Source organism: Osmerus mordax, chromosome 10 (assembly GCF_038355195.1).
Source record: "Osmerus mordax isolate fOsmMor3 chromosome 10, fOsmMor3.pri, whole genome shotgun sequence".
NCBI lineage: Eukaryota > Metazoa > Chordata > Actinopteri > Osmeriformes > Osmeridae > Osmerus > Osmerus mordax.
The window spans coordinates 9,570,132-9,588,897 of NC_090059.1; the positions used below are offsets into that span (position 1 = coordinate 9,570,132).

Here is an 18,766-nt window from a genome sequence, read left to right on the forward strand (position 1 = left end):
TTATTCATTCATTCTTGACGCGGTTATTATTTCGTGTTTTTCCCCAAAAAATGTTTATATTTTTGAGACATGTCTCGCGCCAAATTTCCGCTTCATTCCTTGACACGGGTTTGGCCATTGCAACACCTGTAAAACCGTTAGATTATTGCATCAGACTTTGTAGTCTTTTCCATTAAAATCTACTAACGAGAAAGCAATGGAAGACAGGCAGAAACTTGCCACGTGTGTTTGACGTTCCAGCAAAGGGCTACTGGGCGTGATCATTGTTTTTCGCCTCAGCAGTGTTAAATAGTTCACATAAACGTTGATTAAAATCTTACGAAACTGAATGAAATAGTTTTGGTTAGAAAGTCACCTAACCGGTTATCTATTGGAACAAGAGAAGATATTTAGCTTAGTCTATCTCATTTAAAATTAATGCATGGCCATATCTGCACGCAGAAAAGAAAATTTCGAGCATCGGTAGCCAATTGAGAACCTGCGTTGTGATCACAGCACAGGCGTGTCGTTGTCGTCTTTGAGGAAATAGCATCGTTGGTGCTTATCAGAAAGAGCTCAACCGCCTGGCGTGCCTGTGTCGGGAGATTGTCTGGCTTGCTTCAATGAATGAATAGTATGCAATGTGGAGCTTGATGTTCATATTGCAAAATATGTTTATTTTGTAGGTAGCTAGGCGGGTAACACAAATATACTTTCGACTTCCCTTTTCTGTTTACTTTTGCTCCACACATCCCTCCACAGCCTGCCCTGTGCTCCACGTGGCTGGCAATATAATCCTCTGCTGGTGAGTCTCGTATCGTATCAAAATGTATTAGAATTGTGTCACATACGCTAATATATTGGGCTAGATGTGTGAAGGGATGTTACAGGGTACTAGGTAGACAGTGTTGGCTAGTTTATCTTGCTCGATAAGCACTATATAGTGCCTAGCTAGTTTGCATATATATATATATATATATATATATATAACGCCAACTAGCTACTAACGACTATGCGATGGGAACGGCAACAATGAATTTCCCGGTAACAATAACTGGTATTCACTATGAGCCAGGGCATTGTGGTCTTTTAACTAACGAGCTGAGCTTGGACCACTAATTGGGTGTACACACGTTACGTGGTCAAACAAAGCAGAAAATAAGCGGTTCCATTGTGGAGCTCAGAAAGCCAGTCAGTTTTAATCTAAAAATGCCAATTTCCAGTCTGAACTGAAAGTAGACATCAAAATAGTCACGCAACCACACCCCAAACCTTGCCATCTTTATTTGAATGATATATCTAATGTAGGCTACACCGATTCACTCTGTGATTCTTGTTCCAACAGATGGAGAGAGAGAAGCTGGCATTGCCTGCTGACGGTGACTTGTCTGCCACACCAGAGTCCCAACTTGGCAGCCCCTCTGCTGAGAGCTTTGAGCCAAGCTCGACAGAGCCCCCTGCCAGAGATGGGTGGGACAGTAAAATTGAGTATTTTCTGGCTCAGGTGGGCTTCAGCGTTGGTCTTGGAAACGTCTGGAGATTCCCCTACCTCTGCCATCAGAATGGAGGAGGTGAGTTGACCCTCAACTTGATATTACCCTTATCAATCATCTAAATGAGAAATGCATTGGTAATAAGCAGTAGGTAGGAGGATTTGATCCTGCAACCTTCCGATTTGTAGTTAAATACTCTGAGCTAATACAAGTGAGTGTACTCATCCGCTCCCCCTGATCTCCCTGTGTCTGTCAGGAGCCTTCCTCCTCCTGTACGTGCTGCTCATGATCGTCATGGGGATCCCTCTGTTCTTCCTGGAGCTGGCGGCCGGCCAGGCCATCAGACAGGGCAGCATCGGGGTGTGGAAACACATCTCACCCAAACTCTCAGGGATTGGCTACTCCAGCTGTGTGGTAAGTAGGACACTCCTCGCTGATTGGCTACTTCCGTTTCCTTGTTATCAGGCATTGGTTGTTTTTATGCAGCCTGAGAAAACGATAGTAAAAAAAATGGCTCACCCATTCAAACACAACAAAGTAAACCCAAGGTTGAAGATCTGAACCAACTTTGTCTAGTAGTTTTCCCTGCCAGGCATCCTTTGTTTACATTCTGTGCTGTAGCTAAACCCTGTTACAACCCGTCTTTCCCCCTCAGGTGTGCTTCTTCGTGGCTCTTTATTACAACGTGATCATCGGTTGGAGCCTGTTCTACCTGGGGAACTCCTTCCAGTACCCCCTGCCCTGGGAGCAGTGCCCTCAGCAGGGTAACACTACAGGTAAACACTCGCTGCACATCCAGGCTGCTGCTGGGTGAATCTCCGACTGAACTACTACTGCTGTTACTACTGCACCCCTGCCACCTGATCTGTGTCCGAGGCAATGGGGAATCTATATAGAAAATAGTAACATATATCTCAACAGAAATGAATATATTGAATAAGAACCAATATGAAGCTTTAGCTTGTTTTAGGTTTTGTGTTTCAAGCCTGCGGGTTGCTGCTGAAGAATCATCTTGACAAAGCTGACAGGACTTCAGCCTGTATAAACCTGCTGTTCCTCATCTGTCTCCAGTGCCGGAGTGTGCTGCCAGCTCGCCCACCACATACTTCTGGTTCCGGAAGGCTCTGGACACCACGGACTCCATCAACGAGACGGGCCAGTTCAACCCAGTTCTCACGTGCTGTCTGCTGGGGGCCTGGACCATTGTGTGCCTGGGCATGTTCAAGGGCATCAAGTCCTCCGCAAAGGTACCGTCTGTTCTGGGTTTGCTTGGCCCAGCCTGGTGGAGTGTGGGTGCGTGTGTGTGTGTGTGGGGGGGGGGGGGGGTTGTGTGAGTGGCAGGATCAATCTTGGTTTGAAACATAATGGAAAGTAATGAGTTGTAACATGGCCTTCATGTGGCAGCCTCACAAAGTTGCGCAATCCACCGGCCTACACCTGCATGTAAATCTTGTGTCCATATGAGCACTTTTCAGTAATTCCTTATCTCTCCACAATGGCTATTGGCAAAAAGAGACAAACTTCCAGGGTGTTTCCTGGGTCAAAATGGGTCTTCGGTGCTCAAAAAAAAAAAAAAAAAAAATATATATATATATATATATATTCTTTTTTTTTTTCTAATCAATGTATTTATTCCCAGGTGTTTTGCATCTCTCCCCCCCCCCCCCCCCCCCCCCCCCCGTAATATTCTAATAGCTAATGTAATATTGCACATATTTTCGTCCTATTTCCCCTAAAGCAATAAAGTTAGGCTACTTAAAAACACCTTACACTCATAAAGTATGCTCTAAATGGCATAAATGCTGCCAATTAATAATTGACGTAACAACTTATTGTAAATGGTCAGTAGCCTAGCCTATCGATTAAGGTAGGCCACTCTGAAGCATGTGCACTGCCTGTTTCATTTGATCTTGATAGGCTAAGAATTCCGTAGCAAATAATAACAATAAACACACTTTTTATTAATTAAAACTACTTCAGCATAACAATGCACCTAAAATACAAACCTGAGCAAGAGCAGCTATCGAATCAACAGACGATTTAGCTAGCAGGGGAAGAATACAAACAACGAAAATCACCTGTTAACTTGATTTAAATTTGCAAGAACTATAGACTTATACAATAATAGGCTTAAATGAACTGACAACATAAGTTATACGACTTACAGTTCTCAAGGACGCACACACGCAATCTCAACTGCGGTGTGAAGCGGGTGTCCGTGCAATTCTCCGACATGCACTCCAACAATCACTGCTGATAGACTGCCTAATATTTTGTACAGCCTGATTTCTGATACCGTGGCGGCAGAAATGTAGCAATAGAGGAAACACTGCACTATATATTATCATTCCAGGTTAAGAATACCAATGAAGGCTGCGTTGGAAATCGGAAATCAAACTTTGTCAGCATTTTGAGTGGAAATTTAATTTGTATTTGTACAGGTGTATTCGTGCACGTCGGGCTGGCCCTCGCAGCAGAACGACAGTTTACTGGCCGCTCTGTCCATTCGCGCACCTCAAAGTTGCGTATTGATCAGACAAGAAGACACGCTTATCAACTCGATTACTGATGATAAAAACGGAACGAGGGTTCGGCTGTAGCCTACTTGAAACATACTATTGAGAACATATTCGATGACATGCATTGCACGCGTGATGAACACAGCTTTTTGTTTTCATCGCGGAAATTTTCTCTATGCAGGGAAAACCCTGACTTCAGAAAAGGTTGTACCCAGATTCAATTGATTTGTATTTTTTTTTACCCATTGGAAAGTCTTTGTCAGAAAAGTGTCTGCAAAATGAACACACACTTGTGAACACACTCCAATCACACAGGTCCTTTGTGGCTAACATGGCTGCCTAACTTGGGCTCGTTCTGCTGTCTCTCCAGGTGATGTATTTCTCCTCTGTGTTCCCCTACGTGGTGCTTCTGTGCTTCCTCATCCGAGGGCTGCTATTGGACGGAGCCACCGAGGGCATCAAATACATGTTCTACCCCAAGGTACCGCCACCCACTACTGCTCTACCTGACTGAATGAGAGATTAATGGGAACAGATGGAAGGGAACTATTTTCAGTGTGATGCCCAGAGTATAGTATGATGAAGCTGACGTTGTACCACAAGCTACTAAGTACTGCTTTACCATCTCCAGTTCAGCTGCTGTTGAAAAAAGCAGATAACATTTTAGACATTGTGGCTAATGAACATTGTCGTGTCTATAGACTTCTTATTAATAAAATAATCAGGCTCACTCGGAGGTTAAGTTTACACATGAAAACATCACTTGGTTTACTTGAGGTTCTGCACTCAATGTATACATGCGCATGGCGAATAACCAATAGGAGAACAATACATAGTGGAGTGCTTACACAAAGAAATGGATTCTTATTAAACACTACAAACCTGATCAACTCTGACGAGTCACACCTGTCACAGCACCACCATCTTCTTACGTGTGTCTGTGTGTCTGTGTGTGTGTGTGTGTGTGGCGGCGTTGCAGCTGGAGATCTGGGCCGACGTGCAGGTGTGGCGCCAGGCAGCCACGCAGGTGTTTTTCGCCCTGGGTCTAGGCTTCGGCTCGGTCATCGCCTACTCCTCCTACAACCCCAAGAACAACAACTGTCACCGCGATGCCTTCACCGTCTCCACCATCAACTTCCTCACCTCCGTCCTGGCCTCTCTCGTGGTGTTTGCCGTGCTGGGGTTCCGAGCCAAGACGTTTGCCTTGCAGTGTGTCGCCAGGTGTGTTCGTGTTTACACAAGGAAGGGCCACGTTGTTGATATCTTTCCAATCTCTCTCTCTCTCTCTCGCTGGCTGGCTGGCTCTTGTGCTGCCGAGTCAAGTCACATGTAATCATTTAACACCCCTACCGGTGCTAGCGACCATAACTGATAATCTATGTTTAAGTAGTGGACTGGCTGATAAGACCAGTTGAATGATCCTACGCAACTTTATTTATAACCTGTACCACTTCAGAGTAGGGTTGGTAGCAAACATACTAATTAACCTTCTGGTTTCTTCTTGAGTTCTGTTCTTTTGGAGAATACGCTTAACTGTAAACTGAGCATTCATATTATTAAATATATAGGCCCGATCATGATAATTGATTAAAAAAAATCATTATAGTAACATCTTGGGCCATTTCGTCCAGCCTTACATCTTAGACAACGAGTCAACTTGGACCTTCACACTCATCGTCCACTCAGACCTCCTGTCTGCTCTTCTACCTAGGAATGTGAGGAGGCTGTCTGAGCACGGGTTGAACGAGAGCCTGTGGCCCAGCTTCAACATGTCCGCTCCAGAGTTGGTCTCCCTGGAAGAGTACTCTGGCTGGTACAGGGCCCACGGAGCCCAGGCTCCTGGCAACCTCTCAAACTGCAGCCTGGAGACAGAGATGACCACGGTAAGGGCTTTACTTCATTTTAGTATTATTGTTCCCTTTTTTTGTCTCCCCGCTCTCTTTCTGAGCTTTGTTCTGAGTCACTGGTTTCCTTCTTGATTTGTTAACCAGTGCACCCCAGTTTTGTCTGACAACCCATTTCAATGTGACAAGGTCTCTCTCTCTGTACTCTTTCTCTGTCTCTCTCCCTCCATCAGGGTGTGCAGGGCACCGGTCTGGCCTTCATAGCGTTCACAGAGGCCATGTCTCTGTTTCCAGGCAGTCCCTTCTGGTCGGCCCTGTTCTTCCTCATGTTGCTCAACCTGGGACTCAGCACCATGTTCGGCACCATGGAGGGCATCCTCGCGCCCCTCACAGACAACTTCAAAACACTTTCCAACAACAAGACTAAACTCACAGGTAACGTGTGTTAGGGGTGGGCGGTATACCGGTATGAACGCGAATACCGGTATTGTGTTGTGCCATGATATGGATTTTGCCATATCATGGATATCACAATATATTAACTAATGTATTAAATATTAAGTGTTTCTGTTTGGTATAAAATATAAGTAAGTGATACTGCCTAGTGGGCTAGTTCAAATTAGTATCTTTTACAACAAAAAAAACATGCAGCATGCGCTGCATGCATTGTCCCAGCCAATGAAAGTTAACAAACAAGCTAGCGCAACTCCGAGGAAGCAAACATTCATATGAGTAAACTGCTTTTGTTGGCAAGTGTAAGCAAGCATTAATGTCTGTAAATAAAGTCAGTGGGGTTGATTTGCCGGACGAATTGGTAAAAAAGGGGGCCTCTTCTGTCGTTTGGAAATGGTTTGGTTTCAAGTTATCCGACATCGACCAACAAACACTACTCTGTAAGTTGTGTCATCGAATTGTGCTAGCCAAATGTGGAAACACTAGCAATCCTTTTCCCCGCGTGAAAGCCGTGCATGTTCGCGAAAATGAATCTACCAGAATGCGTTTGACAAATCCAATGCCAAGTTGGTTAGAATTGTGAAATGTTTATTGTAAGCCAACAGAATTGAGTATTCAGTAATAATTGTTTATAGGTAGAGCTAACTCACTACAAATATTTAACACAGTTTTCTTGCGATCCCATAAACGTAGGCTACTGAGAAGTCGCTCTTCCGTGGCAATTAAACACTGCAAAATTTGGAAAACTCTTGTGACACACCGGAGTTACCCAATGCGTCAATCTGCCGTCCGAGTGCGGCAGATTAGCTGCTGCAGTGCGGATTGCATTGTCATGACATTTTAAGAATAACTAATATATTGTGATATATACCGATACCATCAGTGCTTACGAATTATACCGTGATAAAAATTTTACGCCATATCGCCCATCCCTAACGTGTGTCTGTGAGTGGACGGGCATGTGTGCATGTTCAAAGCTCAACTCTACCTGAAGTTTGAAAAGACAACTCGAACTATAGCTTTTGGACTTGTCTTACGAGTTTTATTTAAGTAATTTTAGTAGTTCCATGTGCCTAGTTATCTTGGTAAGGTGTGTGTAGTTGTGTAACTGTGTGTATAACTCTTCTCTCAGTGTTCGGCTGCGTGACAGGTTTCCTGTTGGGCCTTGTCTTCACTCAGCGCTGTGGGAACTACTTTGTCATGATGTTCGACGATTACTCCGCCACCCTGCCTCTCATAATTGTGGTCGTGTTTGAGACGTTCAGTGTTTCCTGGCTATACGGAGCCGATCGGTGAGCACTCAAGATTGCTGTCCTACCTGCATAGTGTCTGTATAGATTATCAAGAAGGAAAACAGTTCCTGGTTGAATAATCAAGAGATTTGCCATTAATAATCTTAGAATAGCTTTAAAGTGGATGAACCAATTCACAAAAGGGTTTCTGTATGAGGATCTGTTTAACAGTTTTAATATATTTTCTGTGGTTCGTGTGTGTGTGTGAATTCCAGGTTCCTTGACGACATTGAGAAGATGCTGGGCTGGCGCCCTCATGTGGTGTACAAGTACCTGTGGAAGTACGTGTGCCTGCTGGCCATGCTGGGCCTTCTGGCTGCCAGCCTCGTGACCATGGTCATCAGAAGACCCACCTACAAAGCCTGGAACCACACCACGGTACAGAGACCTTGGTTTTTGCTCAATTTCTTATTTTATTGTGCCAAGTCACTCCCTATAATGTACTGTACTGTCCCAAAGTCAACAGCAGCACTCTACAACTAATATAATTGCATAATGAGAATTCACCGTAATATTAAACACATTACTATTGTAATATGAAACCGTAATCCATCCATTGTATTATCAACAAATGAAACCACGGGATCAGAGATATTCAGATGATGATGATGTGTCCTTTGTCTGTTCTCCTCAGGCGACCGAGGTGACCCTGGAGTACCCAGACTGGGCCATCGCCGTCCTGTCTGGCCTCATCCTGTTTGCCATCATGCCCGTCCTGCTGGGCTACCTGCACGCCACGCTGAGGAGCAGAGCCAAGCAGCGTGCCAGAGACAGAGAAGCAGTCACCTACAGCAGGTGTGCCACGGAGTAGAGACCCCCCATGCTGCTGTGATGGACAAACAACAACATGAACGGAATGTCATGGCCAAGAACAAGAATCTCCCCCAGCCAATGAGGGATGTTATCCCCAAGAACAAGAATCTCCCCCAGCCAATGAGGGATGTTATCCCCAAGAACAAGAATCTTCCCCCTAGCCAATGAGGGAGAAGATCCACCCATAGAGAGGAGTTCGACAGCAGTGAAGGAAACTGAAGGGAAGGGATTTGGTCCTGTTTGCTCTGCTGATTCAAGTGAAATAAAGTGGGTAGTATTACCCACTACTACTACGTAAAAGTAGTAGTGAAGTATTGACTGTTTCTGTAAAAAAAAAAAGCGAAGAAAGAAAAACAAAACTATAATTCGAATTATTCTAAATCCCTCAAATGTGAATTTGTGCATATATTCAGCATTTGTTATCAAGAACCAATCATGGTGAACCAGGAAGTAAACCAGAGAATACAAATTGTGCATTGGACGGGTCACACACGCATCAAGGCAAAAAAATGTATGCCTACGTCTCTGATCTTTGGCTCGCCCATTGATGTGAGATGAATTGTAGTTAGTTAGTTATGGGAGTTCTTTTGTGTTTGTTCAAATTCTGTAACTTACAGAGGTACCTCTCTGAGAAGAGAACTTCTATTATGGTTTGAATCAATGTGTCTTTTATAAAAGGACTGATCATAACAACTTGATCTTTACTTTTGGGAACAGTTTTCAACTATCAACTTGTGTTGATTAAACCTACCTCTTCCTTGCCAGCTTAAACATTGTGCCATGATCTGATACTGCCAAGGGCCAGTACTTTGACATTGTGTATCTCTTATCAGTGCACATGACTTTGCCAGAACACACAACTTGTTAATGTTTTACATATATTTTCATTCACTATTTCAGATAACTACCAGAAGTGTCTTTTTGATATTGTATATGGCGTATTTTCAGACGAGTGTGAGGAAAAAAACTGAATTGATGTTCCACCATTTCACAGTGTTGAAATTGTTTGTTTGCTAACAATATCAACATTGTTTGTTTTAGAACACTTTGTATTATACTTTTTAGTGAGAATGTAATTTAATGCGAACTTGTTTAATATATTCCTTTTTTTAATTTGTCTACAAATTTGGTTTTAGTCATTCAAATGTTGCCTTGTGTATGTTCCAGCATTATATGCACATTGTTGGCTTCTTTTGGTTATTATTTATGTGCCAAATATCTGTCACATATTTAAATCTGAACTATGACCTTTTTTCACCCCAAAAAGTGAAAGTTATTTGTTGTTGTATGGCAATAGGTTTTTTGTAACTAATAAAAAAGTAAAACGCTTGTCATGTTTTGCTTCTCATTAGGTGTGTTTGACTTCATGCAGCGCCGGCGGTGCTGACAGCCGGCTGCAGCTGGCTGACTTCACTGAAGCAGTGAACGCCATTGGCTGCTTCAAGTCAGCTGGCTGCAGACGGCTGTCGACGCTGCATGAAGTCGAACACAATGACAGAGGCGGAGCTGGTGATGAACCCATAAACATTTCAATGTCATATTAGCTGATTTCCACACAAGAATGGAGGGTGGGGGGAAGTGTTCTAGACAGACTTTGGGGGGAGATGTCATGAGGTTGTCTGGTGATGGTATGGGATGAAGGGGGACTGCCCGAATACATTGCAATGGAGATGCGATCAACATTTATAATGCACACATGACACAGCGTGTCACATCATGTTGCATCTTGCCACAACGCCAGATTCCTCAAGTTAAATTAGGAATATCTGCTGTATGTATGCTGTGGCATCTTCCTGGTTCAAGTCCATGCTTTCAGATACTGAATAACTGAACAAACTCACATTTGAGTGGTTTACAAGCGCTCCATTGGTTGTTTTTTTAATCTGACTTTTATCAAGTCAAATCAATATTTATTTGTATAGACCTTTTTACAAGCAATGTCACAGAGGCCTTCACATACGCCATAGAACTGCCCTTCAACCAACCTAAACTCTCAAGGAAGACAAGGAAAACTCCCAGAAAAACTCACCACAGGAGAAAAAAATGGAAGAAACACTGGGAGGAGCAATTCAGTGAGGTAACCCCTCTTTCAGAGACGGTTAGCGAAAGAGAGGTGCAGAACACAGGCAAATCAAGCAATCCTAAAGTTATTTTTACACAAATATACAGTCTTGATGCTTCACTTGAATCGGTAGAGCAAAAGGCTCTGTCTAACTCCTCTCTATGGGTGGATCTTCTCCCTCATTGGCTGGGGGGAGATTCTTGTTCCTGGGGATGACGTCCCTCATTGGCTGGGGGAGATTCTTGTTCCTGGGAATGACATCCCTCATTGGCTGGGGGGAGATTCTTGTTCCTGGGGATAACATCCCTCATTGGCTGGGGGGAGATTCTTGTTCCTGGGAATGACATCCCTCATTGGCTGGGGGAGATTCTTGTTCTTGGGGATAACATCCCTCATTGGCTGGGGGAGATGTTCTTGGCCATGACATTCCGTTCATGTTGTTGTTTGTCCATCACAGCAGCATGGGGGGTCTCTACTCCGTGGCACACCTGCTGTAGGTGACTGCTTCTCTGTCTCTGGCACGCTGCTTGGCTCTGCTCCTCAGCGTGGCGTGCAGGTAGCCCAGCAGGACGGGCATGATGGCAAACAGGATGAGGCCAGACAGGACGGCGATGGCCCAGTCTGGGTACTCCAGGGTCACCTCGGTCGCCTGAGGAGAACAGACAAAGGACACATCATCATCATCTGATTATCTCTGATCCCGTGGTTTAATTTGATGATAATACAATGGATGGATTACGGTTTCATATTACAATAGTAATGTGTTTAATATTACGGTGAATTCTCATTATGCAATTATATTAGATGTAGAGTGCTGCTGTTGACTTTGGGACAGTACAGTACATTATAGGGAGTGACTTGGCACAATAAAATAAGAAATTTAGCAAAAACCAAGGTCTCTGTACCGTGGTGTGGTTCCAGGCTTTGTAGGTGGGTCTTCTGATGACCATGGTCACGAGGCTGGCAGCCAGAAGGCCCAGCATGGCCAGCAGGCACACGTACTTCCACAGGTACTTGTACACCACATGTTATTACTCTGCAATTTTTACGCTCTTGCCAGTATGTTTTAAACCAAGATTGATCCTGCCACCAACACAAAAAACTCCCCCCCCACACACACATGCACCAACACTCCACCAGGCTGGGCCAAGCAGACCCAGAACAGACGGTACCTTTGCGGAGGACTTGATGCCCTTGAACATGCCCAGGCACACAATGGTCCAGGCCCCCAGCAGACAGCACGTGAGAACTGGGTTGAACTGGCCCGTCTCGTTGATGGAGTCTGTGGTGTCCAGGACTCCATCAAGTCCTGCTTGATGGAGTCCAGGACTCCCAGGGCAGGGGGTACTGGAAGGAGTTCCCCAGGTAGAACAGGCTCCAACCGATGATCATGTTGTAATAAAGATCCACAAAGAAAGACACCTGAGGGGGAAAGACGGGTTGTAACAGGGTTTAGCTACAGCGCAGAATGTAAACAAAGGACGCCTGGCAGGGAAAACTACTAGACAAAGTTGGTTCAGGTCTTCAACCTTGGGTTTACTTTGTTGTGTTTGAATGGGTGAGCCATTTTTTTTTACTATCGTTTTCTCAGGCTGCATAAAAACAACCAATGCCTGATAACAAGGAAACGGAAGTAGCCAATCAGCGAGGAGTGTCCTACTTACCACACAGCTGGAGTAGCCAATCCCTGAGAGTTTGGGTGAGATGTGTTTCCACACCCCGATGCTGCCCTGTCTGATGGCCTGGCTGGCCGCCAGCTCCAGGAAGAACAGAGGGATCCCCATGACGATCATGAGCAGCACGTACAGGAGGAGGAAGGCTCCTGACAGACGCAGGGAGATCAGGGGGAGCGGATGAGTACACTTACTTGTATTAGCTCAGAGTATTTGACTACAGATCGGAAGGTTGCAGGATCAAATCCTCCTACCCACTGCTTATTACCAATGCATTTCTCATTTAGATGATTGATAAGGGTAATATCAAGTTGAGGGTCAACTCACCTCCTCCATTCTGATGGCAGAGGTAGGGGAATCTCCAGACGTTTCCAAGACCAACGCTGAAGCCCACCTGAGCCAGAAAATACTCAATTTTACTGTCCCACCCATCTCTGGCAGGGGGCTCTGTCGAGCTTGGCTCAAAGCTCTCAGCAGAGTGGCTGCCAAGTTGGGACTCTGGTGTGGCAGACAGGTCACCGTCAGCGGGCAATGCCAGCTTCTCTCTCTCCATCTGTTGGAACGTGCAGAGTGAATCGGTGTAGCCTACCTCAGATATTTAATTCAAATAAAGTCCAAGATGAGATTTGAAGGTTTAGGGAGAGGCTGCGTGATTATGATTTTTTTTCAGTCAACGAAACTATACGATGATACGCTGGGAACAGCAACATTTGATGTTTGTAACCATATCTGACATTGAAGGCCTGACAATGTCAGGCAACCAAAAAGGACAAAGCCGATATCAGCACCGCGGACAGCGGCCCCAGCAAGGAAACGGGTCGCGTCATCAATGGGAGAGTGAGCTGTGGGGAGTCGCCAGTCTCCAGTATTATACTTTAGTTAAAACTGTTCCATCCCACAGGAACACTTAACTCCGCCTTAAAACCCTGGTAACAAAAAGAACTGCCTTTTATTGAACTACACTACAATAGACAGCCATGTTTTTGTGTTGAATAAATGACGTTGTTTAAATGTCTTACCTTTAATTAATCCCATATAAATCAGATCTCACTGAAACAGAAACAGTGTGTGTCAGACGTGTTTACTTTGATCTGAATTGTTGTCTGTTCCCCACGGATTGATTACTTGCCCTTGCTCTAGAATAGTAGAATAGTAGCTCTAGTATCAGATTCAAGACCCTGGTACTGACCTTCCGAGCAGTGAACGGGACTGACTCTTGCTTAGAGACTTGTTGCTCTTGTGGTTAGTGGTAACTGATTAAAAAATGTTGTACTCGCTGTGATATATTGTTGGGTGTGCTCAAGCCTTCGGCGAGAGCACAACCTTTGTTCTCTCACATATATATTATTATTATTATTATTTTTATTTCTTTTTGCCCCCCTAAAACTCAGTAAATACTTGGCCTACATAGACAACGTAGGTGTCAAAAGTTTCGTCTTGGTAGCGATTGAGTTGCTTCTATTGGAATTTACGTTCCGTTGCATGGTTTAAGCGTAATTTAAGTTTTTGTGGCGAAAAGTGAAGCTAACGGTGGCTAATTTGCTAGCCACAGTCACTGACGTTACTAACGTCACTGCGTCACTAACGTCACGAAAACACGCGTGACTACCTTTGCCAGAACATTCGTTTCACATCTGTTAACTTGGGGGATAGCTAGGCTAACTATAGCTTTACTGCAAGGCAGCTGCAGAAACGCCACAAGAAAAGAGGCCAGGGTGATAACTATTTACTCATTTTACTTTGTGATATGACACACAATTGTGATGTGTAATGTACAATATAAGATGATATTATTAAGGAAGTACATCTACTTTCGGAAACAGTAGTCTACTATTTCACTGAAGTATTAGCATCATTACATTAGCCTGTGTTTCCCGGGCAACACATACTACAGTGGTCTATGATGTAGCGTTATCTGTTTTCAATCGTTAAAATAAACATTCCTCACATATACATTTTCGTTGTAGGATTTATTCTGACATTAGAAAACGATTTGTTGGTGAAATTACCATTACCTGTGGTTTCAAACCAGTGTAGCTCACTGCAACGCTGTAGCTTACGCGAGACACACTACAAAAACATCTAGCTACAGTACACAGCTGTTTAGGAAGTCAAACGGCGACAGAAAATGTTCGGCACTCCCCTTACTTAAATCAAAAGTCTATCTAACTACTAACCTGAACTTCATTGCCACAGCCTAAACGTTGTCAATCTGTTCATGAAAATAATTAATTTCAGCCTAAACCGTACAACGGAACGTTAAATCCAATTCAACCAACGCAATCGCTACCAAGACGAACACAGCAGTAGCCTAGTACTGTACCGTAGTAGTACAATTTACCGGGGCAGCTTCTCAACACAGGGTTATATCGCATTTTGCGTTGTTACTGACAATGATCGCTACCAGTGAGCTTTTTATGAATGAGCAATTTTCCACTAAATAAATGTCAAGCTTATTTACGTTTTGGGGGGCATATTTTCAGTTAGCAGATGGTACCGTTTGAATTGCGATTCCATCTTCTACTGCCGGGTAACGTCGTAGAATAATCTTCAAAGGGGTTGTTTATTCATGAATGAATGCAATATGAGTAGGCTAAATGCCTGAAAATATCATGAGAAGAGAAAAACTTAAAATGACGTTTAAATCATAGAGATTAGGTCAATTTTTACACCGGTCTGCAATAATGTCACAAAAACACGCGTGACTACCTTTGGCAGAACATTCGTTTGGCATCTGTTAACTTGGGGGATAGCTAGGCTAACTATAGCTTTACTGCAAGGCAGCTGCAGAAACGCCACAAGCAAAGAGGCCAGGGTGATAAATATTTACTCATTTTACTTTGTGATATGACACACAATTGTGATGTGTAATGTACAATATAAGCTGATATTATTAAGGAAGTACATCTACTTTCGGAAACAGTAGTCTACTATTTCACTGACATATTAGCATCATGACATTAGCCTGTGTTGCCCGGGCAACACATACTACAGTGGTCTATGATGTATCTGTTTTCAATCGTTAAAACAAACATTCCTCACATATACATTTTCGTTGTAGGATTTATTCTGACATTAGTAAACGATTTGTTGCTGAAATTACCATTACCTGTGGTTTCAAACCAGTGTAGCTCACTGCAACGCTGTAGCCTACTGTACCCGAGACACTAGTGTGAGTAGCTAACAACAACTCCTCAGCTGTTTAAGTCAAACGGCAACAGAACATGTTCGGCACTCCCCTTACTCAAAAGTCTTTCAGTAGGGAAACTATCTGACTACTAACCTGAACTTCATTGCCACAGCCTAAACTTTGTCAATCTGTTCATGAAAATAATTAATTTCAGCCTAAACCGTACAACTGAACGTTTAATCGAATTCAACCAACGCAATCGCTATCAAGACTAACACAGCAGTAGTCTAGTACTGTACTGTAGTAGTAGAATTTACCGGGGCAGCTTCTCCACACAGGGCTATATCGCATTTTGAGTTGTTACTGACAATGATCGCTACCAGTGAGCTTTTTATGAATGAGCTATTTTCCACTAAATAAATGTCAAGCTTATTTACGTTTTTGGGGGCATATTTTCAGTTAGCAGATGGTACTGTTTGAATCGCGATTCTATCTTCTGCCGGTAAAGTCGTAGAATAATCTTCAAAGGGGGTTCTTTGTTAATGAATGAATGCAATATGAGTAGGCTAAATGCCTGAAAATATCACGAGAAGGGACAACTTAAAAGGACGTTTAAGTCATAGAGATTAGGTCCATTTGTACACCGGTCTGCCAAATGTATTCGTTTTGATTCAGCCTGTCAGCTGCCTCTTGCAGGGGAAATGAGAAGACATCATATTTCATTCTACACTTCACTCGTATTTTGAGTTGTAAATGAGCAGCAAAAAAAAGATGCTTTTAAATCTATGTAATCTTTATAAATAATAAGTAGGCCCGATGCATTTTTATATAAAATATACAGACCCCTGTGCAACCGACGCAAGCAAGCACACCCTACAATTTCCCCAGAAATTGTACCCTCTCTAGTTTTTATTATTGTTGCTTGTTTTTTTTTTCCACAGGTACACTTGCACTTATAGCGGTTCATGTTGTTTAATTGTAACTTGTTTAACTACATGCTCTTATGGTTCTTCCCTTTGGCACTTACTTTGGTTGTTCACAATGTGTGCTTCATGTTTTGGCTGCTCGCAATGTTTTTGTGGCTATCTTGTTGTTATGATCAGTGACCTATGCACTTTGTAAAGCTCTCTCTTGGAAGTCGCTTTGGATAAAAGCGTCTGCTAAATGAATAAATGTAAATGTAGAATGCTCAAGGTTCTAAGGAGCAGAGTATGCCTATTCCTTCTGTTCCATAAATTCACCAGTAGACTGACAAAAACATTGAACTATCTTGCCTGTGGATTTAATATGGAAAACAAACCAGCTGACAGCAACCCTTGCAAAGCAGGATAAAAAAAGAAATTATAGACAAAAAATGGCCCATCTGAATGCCACGTTACTTGTCTAGCTGTATGCATACATAATGCATTTCTATATTGTATAATTACATATTTGTGTCAATTTACAGTAAGCCAGTGTTTCTAGTATCTAGCTTATGAACTATCTTTGTGATAAATGTTACAGTTTATAAAATACATTCCAATATATATACATTTAATGCTATAATTTGTCTCATTACATGTCAGGTAACTACAGTATGTACTAGGTATATAATATCCGGTTTCTCTCTCAAAAGTACATGCAATTTAATTTCCTCAAGTGAGTGAAACAACTTTGCCAGCCCAACAGAAAGTTTACCACTACCAAGTTTGCTCAGGAAGCTATTGCAATCCATCGTGATAAAAACATATTTTTGGTAAAGGTTTTTCAGCACAGTGACATCTGTCTCCTCATTCTAAATGTAATCTAATTTATTTAATCAAATTCGATTTGATTAATTTAACAGACGTTATCCAAATTGACATACAAATAGTGTATATGGAAAGTACAGAGAACAGAGTGGGAGGGGGGGGATCTGATCTGATATATGACTGATTATAACAGTGTACTTGATCTTTACTGTTGGGAACAGTTTCCAACCATCAACATGTGTTGATTAAACCTTGTGCCAGCTTAGACATTGTGCCATCATCTGATACTGCCAAGGGCCAGTGCTTTGACATCATTATTTGTGCATCTCTGTCATCAGTGTACCTGACTGTGCCAGAACAATACACAACTCGTAACATTGTCATTCTTTTTTCAGATAATTGCTGAAACTCTGTTTTTCTTTATTTCATTATCATCAGGTTATATGCTGTATTACATACATTGCTGACATTCCACCATTTCACAAAGTTTCAATTGTTTCTTAATTGGTGACAATTATGATCCAAAATAACAAATGAACATAGTTGCTTTCTTACAGTTAGTACTATTATCAAGGCTATATGCCCACATATCTTTTCAAACAATTAACTTTTCCACCCCAATAAAATGCAACAAAGTTAGTTGATGTTTTACAAAAAGAAATTGTGTGTGACTGTAATAAATAAATAATATGACTAAATGCAAAAGAGAACCCCTTGAGGGTCGTTTCTAGGAAAGTAAAAGCCTTCGTTTGTTTGGGTATGGAAGTGGCAGGGGAGTGTGGTTGTCCTGGCAACAGTCGCTGTTTACCTATCCATGGAGATCGCAGGTGAAGCTGGTATGAGGTACTGAGGAGAGACTGAGATCATCACCCTTGGTAAGAGAGAGATCGGGTGTGGCACCAACAGCTAGGGTGAATGTATGATATACAGTGATTATTTATCAACCAATATCAGGTAGGCCTATGCTCAATGTATGTTTTGTATTTTCATTGTGTAGGCCTAGCTTATGTAAATTTGTATTTGAATTGACACCTTAACAAGTAAGGTTTCATCGTGGTCGTTGATTTTAGCAGCATGAAGTTCAACTGTGATTTTGGAGAATCTATAAACCTTGACATCAGTGTTTGAGTACCCAGGGTTAAAGTTCAGTCTTGTTGGACATACAGTAAGCATAAGGACGACTGTGAACAGTGGCTACTGTAATCCCCACAGTATCAACTTTACAGCAGACACATTTCTCGTCCAAGGTTTAGCTGTGCTGGTATGGCCGCCTCTCTGAGATGCATGGCGGTGCTGTGCTCCCTCTGTGTGCTTCCTCCGCTGGGCCGCGCGCAGGGGCCCCCTTTTGACCAGAGAATCAACAACCCCCAGGCCCCCCTGGCCCCCCCGGGAGTGATGCCGCCCTCTGCTGCCCGCATACAGGACCTTCTCAGGGAGGAGAACAGCCACTTGAACCGCAACCGCATGTGTGAGTGACACGGGGGGGGGGGGGGGGGGGGGGGGGGGTTGTGTTCTCGTTGAGGGAGAGAGGATATGCTGTTTTTACTTGTAGGATTGTGTTGCACTTCATTGTAGTTCGTAGTTGTACTGTGATTTGAAATAAAATAGATATTGTGACGGATTGTAATCGTGAATTTAAAAAAGCGAGCCATGTGCCTGTTAGGCATCAAGAAGTTTCCCTTATTCGTATCGACTTCAAAAAAGTGAGTTTATCAATATATGTCACCATCATGGCAAACACTGGGTAATGGATGCATGGCCACACACCGATCTACATC

At 43.0% G+C, this 18,766-nt stretch overlaps 2 protein-coding genes across 2 annotated transcripts; one reads left to right on the forward strand and one right to left on the reverse strand.

Moving 5' to 3' along the window:
* The first annotated feature begins 563 nt into the window (after positions 1-563).
* Positions 564-8,666, forward strand: LOC136950174 (sodium-dependent neutral amino acid transporter B(0)AT2-like). The gene is made up of 12 exons (XM_067244327.1): positions 564-784; positions 1,325-1,550; positions 1,729-1,886; positions 2,128-2,248; positions 2,544-2,719; positions 4,362-4,472; positions 4,971-5,212; positions 5,703-5,874; positions 6,069-6,270; positions 7,421-7,580; positions 7,796-7,958; positions 8,215-8,666. The coding sequence occupies exons 2-12, from the start codon at positions 1,325-1,327 to the stop codon at positions 8,389-8,391; spliced, it is 1,908 nt and encodes a 635-aa protein (XP_067100428.1). The 5' UTR covers positions 564-784; the 3' UTR covers positions 8,392-8,666.
* Positions 8,667-10,876: 2,210 nt separating this feature from the next.
* On the reverse strand, positions 10,877-12,681 carry LOC136950733 (sodium-dependent neutral amino acid transporter SLC6A17-like). The gene is given in 6 exon segments (XM_067245178.1): positions 10,877-11,104; positions 11,361-11,468; positions 11,628-11,784; positions 11,786-11,877; positions 12,120-12,277; positions 12,456-12,681. Coding segments are annotated over 6 exon segments (918 nt in total). The 3' UTR covers positions 10,877-10,927.
* Between the last annotated feature and the right edge of the window lie 6,085 nt (positions 12,682-18,766).

What these genes read in the sequence shown, in the direction of transcription:
- LOC136950174 (XM_067244327.1), top strand. Translation starts at nt 1,325, where the DNA reads ATGGAGAGAGAGAAGCTGGCATTGCCTGCTGACGGTGACTTGTCTGCC. An exon ending in AATACATGTTCTACCCCAAG is followed by an intron (nt 4,473 to 4,970) that starts GTACCGCCACCC and finishes GCGGCGTTGCAG; the next exon opens with CTGGAGATCTGGGCCGACGT. An exon ending in TGGCTATACGGAGCCGATCG is followed by an intron (nt 7,581 to 7,795) that starts GTGAGCACTCAA and finishes TGTGAATTCCAG; the next exon opens with GTTCCTTGACGACATTGAGA.